The 24280-nt window shown below is 42.9% G+C and overlaps 2 protein-coding genes across 2 annotated transcripts; both read right to left on the reverse strand.

Annotated features, from left to right (window-relative positions):
* Positions 1 to 339: 339 nt before the first annotated feature.
* LOC118796386 (ras-related protein Rab-25-like) lies at positions 340 to 9360 on the reverse strand. Its single transcript, XM_036555238.1, has 5 exons — positions 9102 to 9360; positions 4201 to 4396; positions 2956 to 3149; positions 2547 to 2627; positions 340 to 1562 (listed from the first exon to the last, which is right to left on the reverse strand). The coding sequence occupies exons 1-5, from the start codon at positions 9136 to 9138 to the stop codon at positions 1435 to 1437; spliced, it is 636 nt and encodes a 211-aa protein (XP_036411131.1). The 5' UTR covers positions 9139 to 9360; the 3' UTR covers positions 340 to 1434.
* A 3195-nt stretch (positions 9361 to 12555) lies between these two features.
* On the reverse strand, positions 12556 to 23654 carry ubqln4 (ubiquilin 4). The gene is made up of 11 exons (XM_036555191.1): positions 23495 to 23654; positions 21107 to 21258; positions 20407 to 20579; positions 18979 to 19241; positions 18542 to 18700; positions 18168 to 18396; positions 17601 to 17740; positions 15936 to 16019; positions 15529 to 15644; positions 14434 to 14602; positions 12556 to 14105 (listed from the first exon to the last, which is right to left on the reverse strand). The coding sequence occupies exons 1-11, from the start codon at positions 23636 to 23638 to the stop codon at positions 13953 to 13955; spliced, it is 1782 nt and encodes a 593-aa protein (XP_036411084.1). The 5' UTR covers positions 23639 to 23654; the 3' UTR covers positions 12556 to 13952.
* Between the last annotated feature and the right edge of the window lie 626 nt (positions 23655 to 24280).

Genomic DNA, 24280 nt, shown 5'->3' on the forward strand with positions numbered 1-24280 from the left:
GCCTCTCCCTGTAACGTCATCAGTGTCATGCCTTTCTGTACCTAAGCAAACAGTGGGTGAGCCTAATGGGCGCGACTCAAACGCCACGTATCGGTAATATAATGCACCCATTATTCATCCATAATGCATCCAGTTCAATCATAACGTTCCTATGTGTGTATATATATATATATATATATATATATATAGGAACGTTTTGATATATAATACATTAAAATAATATAGTAGTAGTATAATATAGTATAATACATTAAAAATAAACTGCAGTGAAATATATTCTTGTCTTGTGAACAGCATCGAGACACTGGTAAAATGACAGAAGGCGCAAACATGTGTGTCATTCCATTTATTGTGTAGCCTAAGTACAAAAGTGGGATCAGAGGCAATAATGACAACTCTTTAACGTAAGTGTGTAGCCATTCAGAATAGCTGCGTAAGTTTGCCGCAAACTAACTAACAGAGAGTTATTCGGCACCTAAGACGTTTTAATATCAGACAGATTTTCTGGCGGGATAAGCTTGCCTGACCCTTCTCCTCAACTTCATTAATTTTACTGACGTTTGACATCCCCATTGCACGTAATTCAAGGACTTCCTGGCATATTTGTTCATCTGGTGGACTTGCAGATGTGATAATCATGAAACATTTCCTGTGCCCAGAGAGAGACAGCAAGTCTCGGCAGTTAATTGCATCATGTAGACTAATTTAGGCACTGTAAAGCACAGGACAAAAGAAAACTTACATGAAAAAAATACAATAACATTTTAAAATAACATTTAAAAATAATTTAACATGTCGAAGTCATTTAAAATTTGGCTTGACTTTGATCCCTGTTGTTTTCCAGTAAAATGTAATGTGTAGTAGCCTACCATGTTTGGTAAGAACCATTCTAGTCTTGAGTAAATGCTTTGTGCAAAGCTGAGATAACATGATAAACCAACAAAATTAAAATTTGTTTTATTTTGGATGATCTCTGCAGCACTCTTGTAAAGCTTTCGGCCCATAATACACTTAAAAACCTAAAGAGAAACTGCCCTCCATCCCAACCATGACCATTCAACCATTTCCAAGAATGAAGCATTGTGGGATGTCAAACAAAACATGATCAAGCTAAACGGTGAGCAAATACTATGCTAGCAGTAGTCACACCAGGTGTGAGTTGGCATTAATACAATAATCAATTTATCTATAAATTTGTTGCAAAGCAGCTCACACTTATTGCTTGACCAGATTTGGTTTGAAAGTACCCCACAGGTAATATACATCAAAGAAAAGTCACTATGAGGTCAGTCACAAAGTTGAATTTCACTGATGCTTTTCTAGTGCTTTGTTTTTCCATAGACACTGGACAGGGGTGAAGATGTTGCCCACCGAAGGTGAGGACTCCTTCAAGACACCCCCTGTTCCTCTCATCCAGTGATCCTTTGGCTCCCATCAGAGGTTCTTGCAGCAGGTCTTTTGCTCCTCCGGGCTGTCCCCACCCGAGGCGCTGGGGTTGGATATGGACACAGCACTGATGGACCCTCGGGTCACCTCTTTGCTTGCCACCTTCTTGTGGATCTCTGTGTCAACAGTCCCATGATCACAATTAGTCCAGATCAACTCTAGCATGCATGATTGCCACTGACTTTATTACAGAATTTAACTGGAAATCTGAAAATGCAGGGCAATTATCCCAGAAATTTTATGAGCCTCTGTAAACGATTAAACATTAAATAGCCTAGTCAAATTGTAATAATAAGGACTAATCATGCCCCTAAAATGATCTAATTCGATAAACTGTGGAGAAGCCAGGGTCTCTGCCATTCTCTGTGTAAACCAGCACTGTGCTAAAGTGTGTAATTAGTGACATTCAGAGGGTCAACGGTTGTGTATATTATTACTACTGTGGCTTTTCACAAATAAACTTGGAATGTTGACAGCTGTCAGTAGCACTTGCATTGTCACACAAGAGCACCTCCTCATGTCTCAGCATTTGTTTTCAGCTGTATTCATGACAAGCTACCAAAGGTATTTTTTGGATTGTAAACAAGTTGGCACAAAAGATATGGGATTCAGCCTGCCGTGAAGATACCCAGCCACGTTAACGTTAAAGTGGCATGCCAGAGATGTTGATGATTAACTTGTGTCACAGGCAAAATAGTAGTTGTTTTCTATCCTAAGTGCCTTGATCCAGAGAAGAGATTCAATCACATTCCAACAAGGTGCATCACATACAGTACTGAACAGATACTGATTTACGCAGATTATTATGGCATACTTTATATGGAATGTCTCTTGCTGTCATATCATGCATACTCTCAGAGGTCACAGGCCAATGTTTAAATATTATTTATTTAATACGTAAGTGCTGCTCAGTGAGCATTAAAAATGCAAGGAAGTGGGAAGACACAGACGCAAAGAAATCATGCAAAGAATTGCAAATCCATGACGGAACAAGTCGAGGAAAACAAAACCACTGAAGACAAAGGTAAAAAGACAAAGAAGGCGGACATTATAGAGGGAAACCAAAAGAGAACAGAGAGAGAAATAAAGAAGAGAGTCACCTGCAAGGACATCGTGGAAAGCAGCTTCAACATTTGTAGACTCCAAGGCTGAAGTCTCCATGAACAGCAAGCCATTCTTCTCTGCATTGGGAAAGAAGCAGACATTTCATTGTGCTCTTTTAATTATTCAGAGAGTATTTTGACATTGCTTATATTATTTTTATCTAACCTGTATTCAATACCCTGCTTGTCAATTTTAATTCAACATATGAAGTTCTTGAGTAGCTCACATGTATTTTTTAATGACAGGCTTTATTTGAAATTATGTTGTAAAAATTTCATGCATGATAATGTGCCTTGGATGTGACTTAATGTAAATGACATACAAGCAATAATAATAAAACATGCAGATGGTTTATTCTGTTGATCTATTCAGGCACAGAGGTAGTTAAATATTCAAGCTGTGCACCTGCAAAGTCCTTCGCCTCCTCTGTCGGCACTGTCCGCAGTGTCTCCAAGTCGGTTTTGTTGCCCACGAGCATGACCACGATGTGGGGGTCAGCGTGGTCATAGAGCTCTTTCAGCCAGCGCTCCACACTCTCATAGGTCAGGTGCTTGGCAATGTCATACACCAGTAGTGCTCCCACGGCACCTCTGTAATACCTGGAGAGCGAAAGAGAGGGAGGGGCCTTACAGATATAGAATTATTGATGTGGTTTAAAGTTCCATGTCACATAGTACTAACCCAGTGGCGAGCAACCACGGTCGTGGAGCTTCAGAGATGTCATTGCTTTTTGCTTGATCTGCACTTACACCTGGACAACTAGACCAATTATGATATTAAATTAATCCAGGTGACTGCGTGCTTGAGGTGCTCAGCATTTTACCAAATGCACACAAGTCACCTGCATTAATTTTCCATATTAATTGATCCAGCTGAATAGTGATGAGCTGATGGAAAAAACTCTGAAACATCTCAAGCACTCCAGGACCAGGAATGCCTACCCCTTCACTATCCCATTTAATATGCCATCCTGAATGGAAATACACAAAGGGCATAGTTACCTCACACTCTAAAATCACAGCCAAGTCTATATAAAGAATTACATCCATTAGAAAATTAAAGTCACAATTAAACAAAAAAAGTAAGCATCTGTTTGAGCTGGCCAAATGGTACTACTTTCTTCTTTAGAGCATGGCCTTGGTGATCCTGTGAGGAGAAGAATCATGCCAGTGATTGTATTTCTATGGGAAAGGCAATGCTTTCATGTGCAGTTGTCTCCCTCATGGAAATGATGTCATTAGAGCAATTAAAAGTACTCTGCCTTCATTTTACATATACCTTATTTGTATGGTGGAATCCTTAGGGGCAGTCCCCAAGAATAAACTTCAAAGCTCTGGTATAGTAATTATGACTTGCTGGAGGCCACAAAATTAATTTTGACCCTGTTAAAAGCCATACATGTTTAACAACTATGAGTATGAACTTGTTATTCAGCATGTGATTGTCTGCCATTATATAACAAAAATTATTTCGATATCTTGACAGTTTTGAATTCATTCCAGCTAATTGATCAATAATACTAATACAGCTAAGCCCTTGGGTAGTTGGTTGCATTCACTGCAGCCATCTGGAAGCTGAGTGCAGAAGTGCCGAAGGGGGCACGTGAGAGGTGGTCCTGTGGAGGCGGGCTCGTTGGCCCGGGATACCCACGCGGATGTGATGGCCCGGTAGCGCTCGAGGCCTGCGGTGTCCCAGATCTGCGCCTTGATAGTGAGCGTGCCCAACTGCACCGTGCGTGTGCTGAACTCCACCCCGATGGTGGTGCGGCTGTCGTGGTTGAACTCGTTCTTTGTGAAGCGTGACAGCAAGTTGCTCTTGCCAACGCCAGACTCTCCGATCAGGACCACTGGATGTCAGGACAGGGAGGGCGTAGTCAGATGTAAGAGGGACATTTTTAATTCATTCTTTATTAAATTCATCATATTTATCAAATGTCAGTACTAATGATGCTATACCATACCAGACTAATCCTGTAATTGGATAGGCTTGTCTGTTTGTTGTTTGTTAGGTATTGCTTACATCTGACATACTTAATATCTGTTACCTATTATACTAGGTGTCTGTAATGAACATTTTGTTAATTCATGTGCATGTTCCTTTCTTCTCAATATTAGCTATTAGTTAATAGTTATTATGAACTGCAATAGTCCTGTATGTTCAATCTGTGTGGTTAACACAACATGCATAAGTCATGACAGTTAAATATGTTTTCAGGATGTTCTTACCAATATGTAATCCAACAACACAATTACCAACAACATGAGAACCTTCTCCTTCTACAGTTAATACCATGCAATGCACATACAACGGAACCACGCTACAGATAGGTTACATTTTCAACCACTCATTGCGAAAGTACTATGAAGCCATAGTAACAGCACTTGTGGCTGAGGTGACTGGAGAGATGCAATGGTACAGTGAAAAGGAGGCAGGTTAAACTATGCCCTATACAGTCTGACGTGGTGCTGTAATAATCAACATCTTGTTGACACAGCTTGGAGGAGAAAATGGTTTCATGCAAAATGTAATCAAATGAACTGTATTCTGAGGAGGGTTTTTATGTTCAGTATACAAGCTGCAATGCAGGGTGTGTCTGTGTTTCACAGGCAGGCTGCACTGTTGGTCTTTACTGCCGATGATCATTTACAGTGACTGTGTGGCCTAATTGATAAGGCATCAACTGATCAGAAGTTTCATTGTGCTTTTGGGGTCTGAGTTTTATACAGTGGAATGTGGTGGTCAGAGTTTTAAAGAACAGCATATGGACTTAAAATCAAGAGCTTACTGGCTGAAGTGGTAATAGGAGGACTGGGTTTCATGACTTTCAAATTGAAATTATCAGTGACCTACAGACCTGAACCATAAGAATTGCCTTGCTATTAGGGCAGCAATGGATGGAGCACATAGTCTCTCCATCCATTGTCTTTCAAACCCTTGGTTAGGTACTGGTATGGTTCTTTCAAGCAGAACACCTAAAACAATGTAGTACACCTCTGTAATTATATAATATGTTAAGCATGTCATTGTGAATAAGGGTGTCTGCTGAACAAATGAATAATATCACATGAGATTAATACCAGTCCACCATGATTTTCTGCAACAGTCTTGCAAAGAGCTGGATATGAATAACGATTGAGTAACTCTTTGCACAACATGGACATAACTTCAATTTTTCTGAGGCTGCACCTGTTCTGACGTGTCATTCACATAGCCTAATAAGTTACAAACGACATGCCTTGGCCTGACTTCATAAGCTTAGGGACAGCCATCCCCATGGATCTTGTTTCTACACATCAGTGATGCAAGAAAGTCTGGTTTCAGCAAAGATTGGAATAACAGCCTTACCCAGAGACGCTGTGTGGGCTGTCCTAACAATGAGTGAAGGAGTGCCTTGCCCAACAAGGGCCTCACCCACAAGACTCATTCCTGCCTGTCATCTCAAGATTCTGAAACCCTCTGGTTCTTGAAGAATTTCTGTACCAAGGCCAGCCAGTCTAAAGTTCTTTATACAGTCTGTTTGGTCTACTCTTTACACTGGTAAAATAATGTGATCTTACAGCAGTTTCAGAAATGCACCATTTACATTTGCGCTATGAATCCAAATGCAGTTGTTTTCATCTGTTTGCTCACTTGAGAATTTCCATAGGTACAACAGATGTATATTGAACTGCAACTTAATCGACAGTGAGAATCTACAGCAAGTTGTTCATGACCTGAAAAGCCTTCTATAAGGTGTGTCTGTGCAACAGTAGGAATCCTTCATGAATGTCACAATGTGGTGTGTGAGACTTGTTTTAAAATGATGTAAATTTTCACACCACCAATTTTCACATGCTTTAAGAAAGAACCATTTAAAGCATAATCTCAGGTGTTAACAAATCACTATCCAAATCACCCTACAAAGTAAAAGAGCATAAACTACCAATAGTATGTTGCATCAGTAACAGTTGTGAGGAAAGTTCACAGTTGGGTGGTACATATATTCCTCAGCAACCTGTCCACATGTTCCATGTTTATTGAAAACATCGCTCCCAAACCACAATTGTGAAATATGCTGTTAGAATATTTTGACATACACTTATAGTGTTTGCTCTATCAAATAGTACATTTGCCAAACACATAATTATTTTCATGTGCTTGGAAAATCAGTTGGGTGGCCCTGTTACCCTGTTAGCCAATGCAAACAGATCAGTCAGAGAATTAAAAAGGAAAATAATGTCCATCAGCTGCTGTTTTCACAGTATTGTTTCACAGCACAAGTATCGAAAGTTTGTAAACTTGCCCACTTGAAATGCTGCATTGACCCAGAATTTCTGAAGACCTTGTAGAATGGTCAGATGCGTGTCAGTTCATATTTCCCAGACACTTGAACTCTCCTGTGTTGCCATACACAGGTGTGCCAAATTTCTACTGACGAGCCAACATTTCTGCTAAATGGAGGCAATTCCTTTGCAAATGTCAGTGTACAAGGAGCGCATTCTTCCTGAAAACTCAATACAGCACTGAGTGTGTGACGCATTGGATTGTGTTAAATATAAACACCCTTTCTTGTCTGCTGTTGATTAACTGCTTGTGATCATACGACCTTCAGCAAGCTGCTCCGTCCTCACCTAAACACAAATCATCCGGGCATCTGTGCCCACCTGCTGGTCTGGAACCAGTTTAGATTTAACTGTGAGTGGACAGGGAGCTGAGTGGGGGAAGACTGTTTGATGTTTTTTCTGTGGTGATGTATTTTGGGTAATTGTTCACTAGGTTCTGCTTTGAACTTTACAGGGAGGGAATTGAAAAAGTAACTCTGCCCTGCCTAGCGTAGCGCGCTGCACAAACAGGAACGGGTTTCCATGGAGAATGTGATTACTAAGGCCAAGAAGGTCTTGTTTTGTCTGTGGAATACCATGTTCAGCTTTATAGACAAAGACAGAGTGGGTGCCACATGAGTTTTGTTCCTCCCCCCCTTTGTTCAGTCTAAATTGCTTCTCCGTCTGTGGTCACATCATCCAAACGTTTGGGGTATCGCAGTGAAAGGGATTGCAAAATGCACCTGAAAGTAAATCATAGCTAAGTAGCCATCAAGATCAAATGCTGATACGAAACCTGCACAATGAGATCGTTTTGGTTCAAGGGACACGTGCAAACTGTATACTTGTCAGATTGTAGATCACCACTTTGGCCCACGTTCTCCTCCAGGTTTTGTTCCACTGGTCATACCTGTTTCTATGATAAAATCAGAGTAACATATAACCTGCATCCACTGCTTTCGCTCCTGGCTTGACCCCATCCCCATGTCTCGGAGAGGAACATACTTCAGACTATATGTCATATTCACGTTACTCAGAGGCATGCAAGAAATTCTCTGAGTAGCATTGGGAATGTATGGAATGGTAATGAACGGTATACACATTAAAAGTGGAACGTGTTGGCTGGAATACAATGGATCCATGGCGCCCGGCCTCCCGTTAGCACCATTTAACTTCACGCATACACGTGCAGTCTTTACCAGAGGTGATAAGTCATGTCACCGGGGAAAGCATTTACAATGTTTAGAACACACTGTTCTAGGCTGACACTGTGACATGTTTCAATGGAAAGCTCTGCGTCTACCAACTAAGAGACACCTGACCAAAAGCTGCTGTGCAATTTTACAACATAATCAAAGGCTAGTAGGCTCCAGTTCCCTGAAATGAATGCTGTCTTGACACAAACACAAACACATACACAAATATATTTTTCTGCATGACCTTAGCTAATGTCTTTATAATGCCTTCACTACCTCTAAATTTCCTTTCATTGTCTAATACTTTCCCTCAACAATCATTACATTACATGCATTTAGCAGATGCTCTTATCCAGAGCAACTTACATCTGTCTCATTGTTTTTTTTTTTTTTACAATGTTTTCAATTGACACAGCTGGATATTTACTGAGGCAAATGTGGGTTAAGTACCTGGCCCAAGGGTACAAACAGGATTGTAAAAGTTTCTCAGATGTTTTGGTAATAATGGGGGCTAAACCAATTGATTTATCCTTCAAATAATGCAAAATCATCTGCCTCTTCATGTCTACAGATGTGGCTAGTGAACATCTCTAGCATATATTTGTTTGACACACTGTGATGCCACCTCTGTTGTAAGGAGGAGTCTTACAAATCAACAGCTTGGCTTACTCTTCCAAATACAGGAAGTGAAGGTTAAGTATGTGGTCAAAGTGAGATTATTTGCCAGAGTCTAACGGATCAATAAACAACTGTGGGCAACAGATGCCAGCTTGATCGCTGGGAGTCAAACAGGTGTTTGATGCAGGTGGTATTTTACTACACATCTGACAACCGGATCCTCACTCATTTGTCTAGCATGTATTCATTCCTGTGTACCTGATAAAACAAGTAATGTGGTTGCACGGCATACTCAAAAACACAAGGCAGGTTCAAAGCTACAGAAAAAAGGTATCCCCTGGAGGTTTTGTTTTTTTACCCCCCCAAGTCATGCTGCATACATGTCATGGCCCAGTAACATTCTTGGAGTCCTCCATCATTAACATTGGCCACTCACCTTTGAAGACAAAGTTATAAGCCTCATCCGACCCCATGCTAAGTGCATACACAGGTGCCTCCACACGCTGTCAGTGTCCCTGGCGTTGTCTCCCGGTACAGTCACCTTTAGACTGGACCCCACTGTAGACCACAGGGAAAAACAGACCACCTTCCTGAACCTCCAGATTGAAGAACGGCAAAATGGTGAGAATGGGAACAAGGCTGTTTCTGTTTGCCTTCCTCTCTCTCCAGCAGGCAGTCAGCTTGTTTGAATAAGGAACTTGTCCTGCTGTTTAATCGTGCTGTTCAGCTGACAGGCGGGGTGGGGGGGGTTGGGTGCCTCAGAGAGGCAAGGGCAGGTGAAACAGGTAAAACCACCAATGGTGCAGTTATCTCATAGAGACTCTGCTCCTCCCCCACTCCCTCCACAAAGCCAGCTTGTGTCTGCTGACCATGACTCATCAAAGCCAATCAGCATCCCGGCCTGGGAGCCAAATCCCACCCCTTCTCATAGAGGACCAATCACTGCCCTCCCCCAACCCTACTTCTCCAACAGCACCTGAACACTTCCTGTTCTGTATCAAATAGTTGAGTCTCAATTGCAAAAGCATCTCCATGCGAAACGACAGTATCATGTCTCCACTTCACCTCCGCCCCCATCACCTCTCCCTGGCAGTATTCATTAACTCGCTAAGGAGTGGCCTCTTGTGTCTACCGAGATGTTGGACTTTGAAATAGGAAATGAACAGTGTCTTGCACAGCAGGTTTCATTTTCATTGAATAAATATTGTCTTAAAGGCTTGGTGGGGTGCAATAAATCAAGTACTCCAGAGCCACTGAGGGTTAAGAACACATTTACCAACTGGCACACCAGTGGATATGTTATGCTACATAAAGTAGCTCAGTTCAAAAGTAGCAATAAATAACACTGCAGTCTATATTGTTATACTGTGTGTATTTACAGACCAAAACATAATATTCTGAACTGCTTACATACTTGACAGTGGTAAAATAGTTTTAATAAAATGTGTTCCCAAAATGTCTATGCATGTATCTATGTCCATTGAACATGTCAATCCATTGTATGTAATGACATTGAGGGGGCCCAACTGGGACATTTCTCACTTTTGGACCACCAGACAGTATCAAAGGAACAACAAGATGACGTATTTGTGCAAACTGTTGAGCTGCTATGGTGAGAGTAGTTATACTCAAAGCAAGTGTACACATACGTATATTATTTTTTAGTCTGACACGTACTGTCATCAGTGTTCTCAGATAGGGTCCACATTCGCATGTAAATGTATAACAGTTAATGCACCCCTTGACAGGAATAAAACAGGCCTGTAAACACCTTTGGACTGGTACGGATGAAAATGCAGTTTCTAATTCTTTAAGCTGAGCTTGGTTGGTGCTCAGATGGAAGAAAACTAGAGAAAATCAGGTTAATGTTGGAATTAGTGTATGTTCAACAGTATGGGACAATTTCAATTCTACAGCCAAACTGAAGAGCAGTGGTGAGAACACTGTGCTGTGGGAGGTGATGTCTGTCCACTGAGATGTTTAACTGAGGACCCATCTCAGAGAGCTCCCTGAACATCATGCACTTATTGCAGAGTTGTGATGTTCCATATGGTGTCATGGCCATCAAGCCCATAGATTTACTTGTTTAGTAAGTTCTTGCCTTTCCATTTCCACTCATGTGTTGTGAATCCTGTGGTACATGCTAGATCCTTTGGGTTGAGTCAATCTCTTTGTGGTCACCCAGTGTAAGGTGTTTGAAGTCCTGGAAAGGTGCGGTGTAAATACAATTTATCATCAAGTCTAAACATTTCATAAACAACGTACACTGATCATGTAAATGTGAACTTTCAGAATGCGACAAAATATGAAATGGTTGATATTCATAAATTATTTTTACTTTTCTCTGGACTGTGACAAAGTAGACCTGTAATCTAGGTGCACAAACATTTATTGCCATCTACTGGAGACATACAGTACAATACATACCTACAATTATGTCAATGAGTGCTAGCAATTTTCATCCACACTGCCAGGATATGTGGAACACAAACACAAGGCTTTTAAAGCTAGATAACTGTCCATTTTTATTTGTAATCAACAACTGTTCTCAGGAGGAGCTTTCTCTCCGTTTCTTCAGTAAAAACAAAAGACAAGCATCTTTTTGTCTTCTTTTTGTTAAGAAGTGTGCGAGTCTCCCATTTCATATTGATAGTTGTTCATATTGAGACTTTTGAGGTAATGTTAATGTCATCTTACCTATAATGATTCCATCAATGATCCAGCTGATTCAGAGCTGCTTCTTAAGACCTTATAGCAAACACACCTCCAATAATTGGTGATCAAAGCCCATGCTGGCTTTACCTTGAACTTCTGTTCCAAAATAATGAATCAACCTAATTAATTACTTAGTTAGCAAAATTTTTGTTTACCATTCTTGTCTTAAATATTTCGGGTAATTGACAAATTATATATGTTTTTCAGGCTATTATCTCAACATTATTTTGTCACAAAGCATCTCATAAGATGCCCACGTGTAAATGTATATTGGTAATGAATTAATTTGACTAAAATAGCCAGCGCAGTTACATGGAGTAAAAACCACTACGCCCCTACTCCAAGTACTGCACATCTTGTCCTCCACTATGCAATGATCCACCATGCCCATCTGATGCCAGGGTAAATGGATCGTTTTTCCCAGTGAACGCACACCACTGCATTTCAACCATTCAAAATATCAAAAATCTTAACGTTCCCGTTACTGCCAAGTGCAAGCACAGATTCAGACAAAACCGCTCAGCCACATTCAACATCTCTGACTGTAAAATGCACCAAGAAGAGATGTTCTGTTGTTCGGATGCTTTATCTTCGTCTTGTCACACATTGTCCATTCTGCAAAAATACACTTGGACTACAGCTGAAACGTATTTTTATTAATATGAAATATGTACATTAAACATATGGCTATGCAACTGCCCTTGCTGCATCTCAAACTGGTCATTTCATCTCCAGTCACTCCAAGAGCTCCCTCCAATGAAGGTGTCTGAATTATTTTCACAGTTTCAGGTCAAATCACTTTGAAACGAGCCTACATCACATCATTGTAAGACTGAGTCTGGCTGTTCTGGCATGCCTCAAAACTTACAGACCCACACTGTAATAATGTATTTTGAAGCGTACTGGGGAGCCCAGTGTAGGTAATCCACCCCCTTCCAAATTCACTACCCCTTGAACCAACTGCCTCTCATTCAATTTCAATACGTGAACCCACCTACATGCAAGTTTCCAGGTCCAGTGAAAATGTGAGTCTTAATTAAGACTTCATTTCCCCAGATTGTGACTATAATGCAGGCAGCATTAATGAACAAGCACAATACAAACAGGGAACCCTTTAGCACCACCAATCCTTTTACACCAAGTATGTCAGTAAAGTAGGAAATGATAGAAGGAAGGAGCAACACTCTGAAGATAGCGAGCATATTGACCAACCTTGTTTATTTTTAGTACAGTACTGTTAAACGTTAGTTTCAACATGTTCAATCAGGTGATGGATTGGAGCTCTGAGGTGAACAAAAGAAGCAAAGCTTTAGAGCCGTTACCAAGGTTACCACAACTACAAGGCTGAGATCTGAAGAGCAACCTAGAATTTACGGTATGGTGCCACCATACAAAATGTAAAGCTTTTGTTTCTTTTTCTTTTTAAAGGAGATTAAAATGAGATACACAACAGGTCATTTCTAGGCACTATAGCACCTCAAATGAAAATACATGTGATCAGATTAAAATAAAAGAAAGAAATCTGTCTTCAACCACCTGTCTCCAGCTTTAAAACCAGTTTATTGATGTCTGTCACATATCCCCCACCCTCCCAATAACCTTCATCATGGGACTGCTGACTCGCCTCTTGATTAAAGCGATCTGAATTTCCACAGAGTGCCTTGTTTTCACTTCTGCCCCTGAAAACCAATCATGTTCCCAAAGGGTGGGGGGAGTCACCACAGCCAGGGGGCGCTACAGTGCCTAGGGGGGGATTTCCAATGGCCACATCATCATTGGATTTGGAATGACACTTCAGAATGGGGGTGGTGGGGGGTCTAAAAACAGGAGGCGGCTATGGCAAGGGAGGGGATGGGGGGTGCAGAGGGAAACTTCTAGAGCACTTGCAATAAATAGTGAAGTCAAGCAGGCATGAACTCAGACTAGAAAAAAAGGGAACAGGGGCAAGACTCTCCAAGGAAATGAAAGCCCTTTCTCTCAGTGTTCTAAGAACCCCGACTGATTTTTTTCCCCCTACATCCCTACATGTTCTACACTTCATCACAGATGATCAGAAGGTGTTGGGTCCTGGGCCACCGCCTGACAGAATGTCGGAATTAAAAACCGGTAATTGACAGGTCATCTTGAGCTAGAAGCAGCAAACCCTGAACTTTTTCTCTCAATTTGTGGGAGGCGTCTGCTTGTTTTGCGGGGATGGTGTTGGCAGTGGAGTCATTCTACGGCGGCACGACTGCCCTCTCCCCCAAAAATGAACAGGGGCACAGGTGTCACCCCATTTCCCCGCCCCACCCCAGGAGAAGTCAATGAGAGAGATGGAATTCAGCCTCTAATGGGAGGTCAAGGCCAGATCTCATGTGGTGGACAGGGCAGAGGCCTGACCAATGGTCAGACAGGACTAGGATGAGTGAGTAAGGGGGCAGGGGCGGAGGGGTGGGGTTAGGGACTTGCCCACAAGCCGTGCACCACGGTGGAGCTGTTCTGTGTTGGACTGTGTTTTAATTTGAGTTCTTTGATACTTTTTGTCTATGGTTCCTCCCCCCAGCCACCCCACCCCACCCTGGTAGCTCTCCGTTTAGGAGGGCTGGGAGCCGAGCAGTCTCTCGATGGCGGCGTTGATGTCGCCCCCTGTGGCGATGAGGGCCTGCAGGTTGGCCTCGCGGTTGATGAAGCCCATGGCGCTCAGCTGTTCCAGCTGCTGCTGAAATCGCACCTCTGGGGTCTGGGTCTGTGGGAATATGGGGCTCAGTCGAGTTACACAGGACAGCACTTCCACGATGTACAGCAAACAGAGAAGCAACAATCAAGCAGAGATAGTGGGTCTAGCCATTACATTACATTACATGCAGTTAGCAGATGGCCTTAACCAGAGCAACTTCCAGGACAACAGAATATAAGCGCATCCATCTAAGTTAAATGGACCCATGTCATGACCATCAACAATTGAGGGAAGTCATGAAAAAAAAACTTGAAAATCCACATTTTCCTTTTTTTGGTCTATTCCATTCTGACATGGTACAACTGCTTTTAATTTTTCCATTCCTCTTAATACATACCGATGCACCTCCTCCAGCGAACATCTGTAACATCTGTTGCATGAGCTGCTGCTGGGCAGTGTTGGTCCCAGAGGCAGGGGTGGAGCCACCACCAGCAGGCGTGGTGCTCTCTGGGGCCACACCCACTCCCGTGGACAGAGGGGCTGTTGGAAGTCCTCCAGGAGCCAGGCTGGAGACAAGAAAGTTTTAAGTATGCCAGCATCCACTCAGGGTACACAGAGACTTCCCTAATAGGATTACCTAGCGTTGATTTGCACATCAAACCAGAGTACACATGTCTACACGGCAAATATGTTTAATATCTGATGCTGACATATGCTAGATACCTAGGCTCCTGGCTTGCTCTGGAACCATTTTGACCACTTGGATGTTTGGTAAGCCAGCATGTAGCTGCAGATACCCAAGTAATTAACAAAAATGATCATTTTAGGGATGTATTTTTGTAGGCTGTAGAAAATGTTATATTATGTATGTAAATGTAAATATTATAATCTTTTTAGTAGTCTGATCTTTACTGCACAACAAAAATGTGTAGCAAAAATGGCAGCTCTACTGAAGTCATCTATGGGATAAAATAGCATCACACATGTACATCCTTCTTGTATGTACAAAAGGGGATAAATGATCCGAGTGAGAAGAGTTAATAGAGGTACTGGAAGATTTGGAGATGTAATGCAGCTGGAAAACAGGGAGAAGTAGCTGAGGAGGAAGATAAAGGAGAAACTGTAAATGGTCCAAGCCTGGCCATTTATTGTGTAGCTAAAAGAAGCTGTGTGTGAATTTGGTTTTACATCTGTCTGTGAGACTAGGTAGAGACTAGAAGTAGAGGAGTAAAAGTCAAAAAACAACTGCACCTTCGTGTCACTGTGGTTATTTCTGCAGAAAACCCTACAAAGGGCCCTACCCTCAGTGCTGTATAGTTATGGCACATGCCATGCTAACCTAGAACTTGACAGACGGCATAGCAGCCATGCCAATTCACACCCCCATGCCAAAACAGCGGAACAAGCCGCAAACAAACACATGCCTGGATGGGTAATGCCCTGCTGAGTGGGTGTGGCCCAGGGGGAAGGAGGGCGATGCCCTGCCTCTTACCTTGGCATGAGTCCCGGGGCCTCCGTCTGTAGCGTCTGCAGCCCCTGCTGGATCTGCAGGAGAGCCTGCATGGCCCGCGGGTTCGTCATCACAGACAGCGCCTCCGGGTTCTGCATCTGAGAGCCAGAAAATCAACACTTCAAAAGCCGCCAGACGAACCAATCAAATGCTCCGTCAGTCAACGGACGCTTCAAAAACAACACTGCACATCTAAGTAAGGAAATGTATTTGACAACAACTAAACCATTCAAAATAAATAAGTGAACAATAATGTTAGCATCAGCAACCAGTTTTTTTCCCAAATGCAAAGCACAGTACTACACCACATCTTCTGGCTAAGAGTGCTTCATGGTGTTCCATTTAGACTGCTCTGGGTTGAATTATGGCATACAGTTGTGTACACCTACCTGCTGCAGGAAGATGGGCAGCTGCAGTCTGAACTGCTCCTGCAACTGGGGGTTTCCGGCAAAGAGGGGGTTGTTCATCATCACCTGGGGCCAGACAACAGTTGTTATTTATTTGGCAGGTACTCTTAACCAGAGTGATTTGCATGGTTATCACTGCATTACCATGTTCCAGTGTTCAGGAGATAGACATCTGTCAAAGATGCTAGCAGCTGCATGCATCCCTTAAGGAGGCACACACTATCCTCCCCCCTTTCAATTTGAGTGCTTGTAGCTAGCTACTGTTAATGTTTTGCTGTATGGATTCAGAGAGGATATAGAGTCTACCTTCTTAAATTAAAATAGTCAGAAATGACATATACAGATGGAAATCTTCTCTTACTAACAGGCATAAAATGAAATATCATAGTATCAAATTTCACAATTCTGCAAAACGATGGAAATGTTTCATGGCCTTGAAATCATGCTGCAAAATCAAATTCCCATGTGACTTGCCAATTACTGCCGATTAAAATAGGCAAGAATTTACTGTTCAGTTTTTCTAAGAAACCTTGTCTGATTTTTGTTTGATTTACTTGTTTTTTTCTATTACTCCTCTTGAATGCAGTTTGCCTTTTTGAACGGCTTCTAACTAACAGCACGATCATGTAATGCCACTGCTAGCTGAGAGACAGCAGAATGGAGAGCAGGGAAATACCACTTAAACATCACGTGAAATGTACCGTATCATGAGTGGAGTGTACCATCTCAAGCAGAGTTGCTAAACTAGTTAGCTAGACACATACATTAACTGTTTATCTGGTATCACTAGTTAGTTAAGAGCTAACCAAACCAATGAAAAAGCTGTCAAAACTAGGTACTGAAATACCTAACATCCACATTTATGATGCTGAATAGGGCTGTACTTTCAAGTAAGTATTATGAACAGAGTTGATATGATGCATGGGAATGGAGACTATACCAGTCTACTCTGTCAAGCTGAATCGAGACATCTCTATTTGCAGCCAAGCAAAATGTGCCAATGGAAATGAAAGGCTAACCCACAAGCAGTAACAAAGCAGCTGATCAGATTTCAGTTTTAACTGTAAGATACACCAATGCATTCAGTAAAAAAAAAAAAAAAAAAAAAACATTCCATCTGATCTGCACCAAAAAAAAAAAAGCTGATGTTGTTTGGGCTCTTTAACATCACACTTTTATAAGACAATATACATATTAGCCTTGAGAGTCCAGAATTTCAATTACTTTGATTACTTTAACTGTCCCCTAATTCCTACATTACCTACATTGACACAGCTCAGCAAAATGCAGGTCAGCCATTCTCTTGTTACTTGGCAAGTTAGTATACACAGAGGCACACATATTTAACCCCTGTCCAAAGAGCATCCATGCCCCTCTCATTCATGACAACATGTGCACCATTATCACAGAGCACACAGACCACCACATAGTCACCATGGGCTTAATGAAGGTTTGTTTGTACATAGTCTGACAGCACCTTACAAGCACAATGACACATACACTGAGACGTGCTAGCACCACTTTAGACATACTGATATTCCTTATTTGAATCCAGAATCCTTCCATATAATCCAGAAATACATCCCACTATTATTCTTCCATGGTCATACAGGCAGCATTAAGAGGAATATTCATGACTGCACACACCTGTGAGGCAATGTCCGGGTTCTGCGCCAACGACTGCATCATGCTGCGCATGTACGGCGCAGACAGCATGTTCTGCATCAGCTGCGGGTTCTCAGAGATCTGCTGCAGCAGGCTCTGCATGCCGGGGCTGCTGAACATGCCTGCAGAGAGAGAGAGCAGTACAGCTGCATGAGGCTCCACTTCAAGCGAAGGTCATGCTCATGAGTGCGGTCTGAGCGCAAAACTGGGCTTCTTATCTTTTGATCAATCCTGTGCAGATTCACTGATGTTACACTGATCTGGACAGACCGTCCTGGTCATTGAGCCCACTGTCATCCAATCCACATGCGACAGGGATCAGTGATTCTGCGCAGCATTAACCCACAAAAAAAAAGCCTACATAAAGCCAACATACAATATTTACTGCATAACATGTTGAACATGTTAAAGGACACAGATTCCTAATGTCTACTGCCCTGGCTACCACCCGCACGCTTACAAAGTGAGTGTGAATGAGAGAGCAGGTATTTGCAAAGTGAAATCAGCACGTTTTCACCTAATGGGGTATAGGTAGGAGGGCAGTGGTACCATTGCCCAGGCTGGCGGCGCTGATGCCAAGGGGGTTGGAGATGCTGGGGGTGGTCCCACTTTGGGAAGAGGTGGTGGAGGTGCCTGTCCCGCCTCCGCCCTCGGAAGGTGCTGCTGTGCCTGGGGTGCCCCAGGGGTTGGGCAAGGGTTCGCGATTCTCCGTCCTGGAGGGCTGCACCCCAGTACCCTCCGAGTTCCCACCAAGGGCAGAAAATGGATTGTTTCCAAACTGATGGAAGAGACCAACAAGGCCAGTAAAAAAAAAAAACCCTGTCTGGCTTTTGTTGTACTTTACATACTGCTGTATTAGCCAAAGTGATTTCTTGTGTGATCTAACTGGCAACTCCAGGGCACCCAGGTATGGGCAGGACTACCTGCTCACGAGCAGCGCTGAACATGGGCTCCTGGATGTCCGTGTACATTCTGCGCAGGGCGTTGTAGCCCCCCGGGATGCTCTCCAGGTTGCTAAGCGCTCGGTCCTGGTTCCGCATCATCTCCTGCATCATGGCTGGGTTCCGCGCCAGCTCCATCGTCTGTGGGAGACAGTGAAGGGCAGAAGCAGTGCAGTGAAGCTGCCGCTCATGTTACCCTTTGAGGTGGACAACTTGAGCGCTCAATCACTTTGACCAACTGCGCCTTATCATTGAGGAAAACAGGCAGGGCTTTGCGTTAAGATGGACAAGCAGTCACACTTATACCAGAGCGATGGTCTCTGGGGGTCCAGGAGCCAGATCTAAGTTCTTATGTCTCCAGACGACCTTGAACTGCCGACATATCCCCTGATAATCTGCGGCCCTCCCTCCTGTCTCACCTGTCTCATGAGCTCGGGGTTGTTCAGCATGTGCGATATCTCAGGGTTCCGCTCCATCAGCTGCTGCATCTGCGGGTTGGCCACGATCATCTGCCGCATCAGGTCCGGGTTGGACATCATGTTCTGCACCAGCGGGTTCTCCATGATCTGGGACAGCATCTCCGGGTTGGACATCAGCTGCCGTTGCATCTGCTGCTGGAGCTCCATGAAGTTCGCCGAGCCCATGCCCAGGCCGGCCAGGCTGGACAGGTCCCCGAAGCCCGCTGGACACAGAGAGAACAGCCATTAAACAAACAAGGGAGGTGGGGGGGGGGGTTCATCCCACATTACAGCTACAGGAAAACAAAATACAATTCCCCTTAGGCATTCTTTAAACAAAGCAATTTAAAAGGTCTGGACCATGTAAAACAAACAATGTGAATGCCGACTGAGATTCAGTACTCTGCAAACACCAGGCTGAGATCTCCCTGTCGATGATGACAGACATTTCTTTTTTTGGCTTAAGATTTGAGGACCCACACACACACATGCACTTTGGCACCACAGAAGGCTTGCTTGCGAAGTGCTGCATAGGTCAACACTGGTGGGGGGGTGGGGGGCTGTTTGGAATGCAAGGCTGAGACACACAGCTTGACCAAATTTAGCTCCACTCACTAAGAAAAATGACAATTTGTCAACAATCTTTGCATCCACTGAAGGGAAACAATCAATGCATATGATGGGAATGTCACTTAACACACTGCAAGATTGCATTTCTCTGTTGAAACAATGCATTCACACTTAAGACTCAGAACAGGTTTTGCTTCAAGCCCTTTTCTGCACAGGGCTGGTCAGGGAACTGGAAATGAAACAGAACCATTTTTGGTTCAGGCATACAGGACTTTGAAAAAAAATCTTGTCCCACAGAGGTACCATGCTGTCCTTGACATATGTGATATAGATCTTATGTTGATGCCTCTCCTGTTTAAATTGTCGTCTAAAGGTATACTGCCAAAAATGTGCAGAGAAATGTTCACTGTATACTGCCATTACAGTCGTGAGTTCAGCTCTGCTGACGCACCAAGAAAGAAAACAACTTAAGCTAGAACAGAGCCAAGCTGTGATGCATTGATGTTATTATTCCTGATTACATTCCTTGACATATTTACCGCCATTACAACTTTTGCTGATTTGTTGCATGTGCTTCTATGGCTAGTTATTTACAATACAACACTGCTCACTATCTTTTTCGAGGACTTCAACCACCGTGGTGCAATTCAAATTTGGATTTAAGGGAATGCTTAAATACAGCAGAAGTTGACATGAAGCCTGTATTCTAAAAGCAGGCCACCTTCACTGATAGCTAAGCGAGCTGGCTGAATGTTTTCAGACCCTCTTACCTCACCTACAGGGTTTATACTGAGCCATGTGCTTGTTTGAGTCACTCACTCAGTATGTTGGCTGGCTGTGTGGGGGCTGTCGTGGAGCCACTGCTGTTGGACCCAGCAGGTGAGGAGCTGACTGCTGGGCTCGGGCTGGCAGGGTTGGTGCTGCTGCTGCTCACCTGGGGTGCACTTGAGCTGGAGGAGGCAGAAGCCTGCGAACCAGCGCCATCTGCTGCCCTGGAGGAACACAGATCATCAGTCACCCTCTACATCTCACACAGATCAAAGCAGGTGGGGAAGTAGCATGAGATACAGCAAGACTAAAACTACTCTGAACATGTTATATACCAAATAATAAGATAGAGTAAATTATGGGCAAAACAAATACCCGGTTTGAAGAACTGTTGTACAGGCTAAAAATAGAGACAGTTCTTGTGATCAGAACTGAGCAAGCAGACAAACATAAGTGTTCATTATACCCCTTTTTCAGGGTAGAGCCCTGCAACAGGACAGGGAGCAGCTGAGTTCTCTCCCACCAAATATTTGCAGTTGCAAGACAAATTCTCTCTGCGGTGGAAGTGCCATGTTGTCTGGACAAGTTAGCCTTAGTGGGAAAAGGATCCCTTCTCAATTTCATGACACTGCTGCTTCACACCTACTGTACTGATTGTGAACATATTTTAAGCAGATATCACCTTTACCTGTACCGTTCCCTTCACCATAAACTGCACCGCATGCCGGAAAGCATATGGGGGGGCTCTTACTTGTGTGCTGTCTTGATGACCAGGTGAACTGTCAGGCCATCCTTAATGCCATGCTGGTTGAGTGTGTCCCCATCCTTCAGTATCTTGCCAGCAAAGATCAGCACAAGTTGGTCCTGCTTGGCCTTGAACCTCCTGGAAATCTCTTCCTTGAACTATGCAGGAGAAGCAAATTTTCACAAATTCACACATGCTTTATGGTTCTTTGTGTCATTAGGGAGACTACAGAATGGCTGCAGGAAGCATAAAGTGGGTGGATGTGATAGTAAGTTTTTGAAGTTCGTGCTTCCAGAACAATACCAATGTGAAATCTTCATGTGCCGTTATAATTAAAGCTTAATGCTTTAGCTGATTTCAGGGTGGATGTACACAACTACAGCCACTACAGCTCAACAATACATTTTGTGGCTTGGATGCCCCTGTCTGTGCTACATACAGGTTACCAGGCTGTGCACTCTCCCATACAAAATGTTGGTAGTGTTCTACTACACTGGGGCAGCATCATATCTGCACAGATCCACTTATTCTGTCACTGATCTGTACCAGTCTTCCAACTCTCTGAACTCTGAAGTCAAGTTAGCCTATTAGCTGATCCACATACCATGAAGATTAGTCGATCTATGCAAAGGTGACGTAGACTTGACTTAGCAGAACACCATGACTGACCAATGGTTTCGCCTGCTGTCTTGAATCTGAATATACCACTGGGATAGGCAACTCCAAAATCAAGCTTAGAGGGCTGGCACAACTCCACAACAGGCAGGGGCCTACTTGCACAACATAGAGAAGTCTTCCACAAAAGTGGAAGAGTGCTTTCTGAACATTCTTATTTCATTATTTTAACTACCTGCAGAAGACTACATTACCTGACGATTTATTAATCTCATATCTGGACCTTTGTAACCTCCCACATTCAGACACAATTTTTAACTATATTGTGCTTCTTTGATAAAGCAACGAGGGATTTTCACCTGTGACTACCACAGGACACTCGTGACATTAATCCCAGGTGTTATGGCATATATTACTGTCAAGCCTGTAAAATTTCTCTGCGCCGAAAAATTTTGAGTCATGACAGTTACAACTATTCATAATTTTATTATGAGTATATTTGTCATCACCCGACCTGTACTTTGACTGCACAACCCATACATTGGATAACTGACAGATTGTCATATTTCATATCTAGTGTTAAGAAGATATTTTTCATTAGATCGACAGAGTGGCTAGGTACATGCGGTACCTTATGAATTGCTAGCTATTTGGTTAATCCCTGCCATTTCGGCAGCTGTAATATCTGATCCACCATTACCATTCATTTAAGAGCAAATTGTTGACGTTACTGGATAGCTGTACAACCGAACGGCTTAACGGCGTTGCTTAAATATGACCTCGATTTTGTTTTAAACTCGTTGTAGTTGGTAGTGTTCTGCAATATAATTAGCTAACTACTAAAATCCTCTATTAAAAGGCCAATGAAAGTGTAACACAAGAGAAATCAGTTGTAGTGGTAGGTAGGACAGTTCCGAACAGCAATAACTAGCTAGCAGCGGTGGAAACATAACATATACCACGAACCGGCTGCCGGTTCCTGAGTTCCGCAAATATAATAGCATACTAGCTACAGTAACACTGCAAAACGAGGAGTATTAAACGACATGGTAGCTAGCGAGTTAGCTAGGTCGGCTTAGGACCTGTACAGAAGCGGAGTTAAGGTTAATGACCGGATTTCAAAAGATTTTCAGCGAGCTCGCTGGAATGCCGAAAAGTGACGAAATGCCTTGGCGCATTCAGGCCTAAAGTGCGCTAGCTAGTGAGACCGATTAGCTAACAACCATTTTCCAGCGGCTCTTCCAGAACATTCAAGACACTGCTCCTTTATTAAGGCTGCTGAAATAACGACGTTTCTAGAACAACGCATTTGTCAAATAAAAGAGAAAGCTGGCTCACTAGTCCTTTATGTAAACAACCAGTCTAATTCTTGTGAACGAATGTGAAATTAAAACTAACGACAGTGAACTAGGTAGCTAACTATACCGTACCACTATCGGGTATCCGCCTGCTAACTAGGCTAGCTAGCAGCATCGATCGCACATGACTGATGTGTGATCCTGTCGGCTTGCAGTTTCACAAATTTCGGGACAACGTCAGCAGTCACAAATTTTGCACTTTATTATTAGTGTTTCTTCTACATCTTCCTGACAAACGACTGAGCATTCTGTAAATGGGGTTAAATCATGTCATGGCTCGGTACTATTAGCGTAGATGGCTAACTGCTAGCTACCTTGCTTGCTAGATAGGGGTTCACACAGCCAGGGAGGGCAGGGGGCACAATCACTACATACGCAAGTAGCCAGCTAGCGGAATTAATTACGGATGAAATTACCACACCTGTGTGACTGAGGCATCCTCCGAGATGGCGATTTCCTCCTTATCCTTTGGGGTTTTAACTGTGACTTTTATTATAGTCCCATCTGAAGCGGTATTTTTATTATTGTTGTTATTCACAGGGTCTACGCCGCCGTTATCCGCCATCTTTACTCCTCCTATATTCACTGAGTCACTGACAAGAAAACCGAAGTGGGCAAGAGTTAATAATATTTCCCTACTGGCTAACCCTGCAGCTGGACTACATTGTTTTAGAAATGGGACACTCTAGTGGCTTGGGGGTGTTACTATGCTTCCCGTGTCACACTGGGCAGCTAGTTCTGAAAGCTGTTCGGAATCCCAGGAGAGATTCACAAGGCGTTGCATTTCAAGTTGTAATAAATCAATACGCAGAGCATCACATGTTTTCAGTGTAGTGTTTTAACAACAGTCTGTTCTATTGTTCTATGTTCTACTGTTCTATGACTGATCGTCATTCACTGACGATTTTCACGGTTGGCTGCTTAACAGAAGGGAAAGCACATTGTATTTAAGTACCAAAAGCACAGGACCAAGTTACTCGAAAGTATAGAGCAAACAGTGTTTAGGATTTATTAGCTCAAATGACTCCTTAGTGTGAAAGATAATGCAGGCAAATTAGTTAGCTGTAATTTGGGTTCTTATTCATATCGTTAGAATGCTTTCAGTGAAGGGCCACTTTTGTACACTGAAAGTGTTTTGTTAGAGATACTTTAATATCATGAGATAGACCTATACTTGCAAATCTGAAACTGATTTGTACATATTAGT

Source organism: Megalops cyprinoides, chromosome 21, assembly GCF_013368585.1.
Source record: "Megalops cyprinoides isolate fMegCyp1 chromosome 21, fMegCyp1.pri, whole genome shotgun sequence".
Classification (NCBI taxonomy): Eukaryota; Metazoa; Chordata; class Actinopteri; order Elopiformes; family Megalopidae; genus Megalops; species Megalops cyprinoides.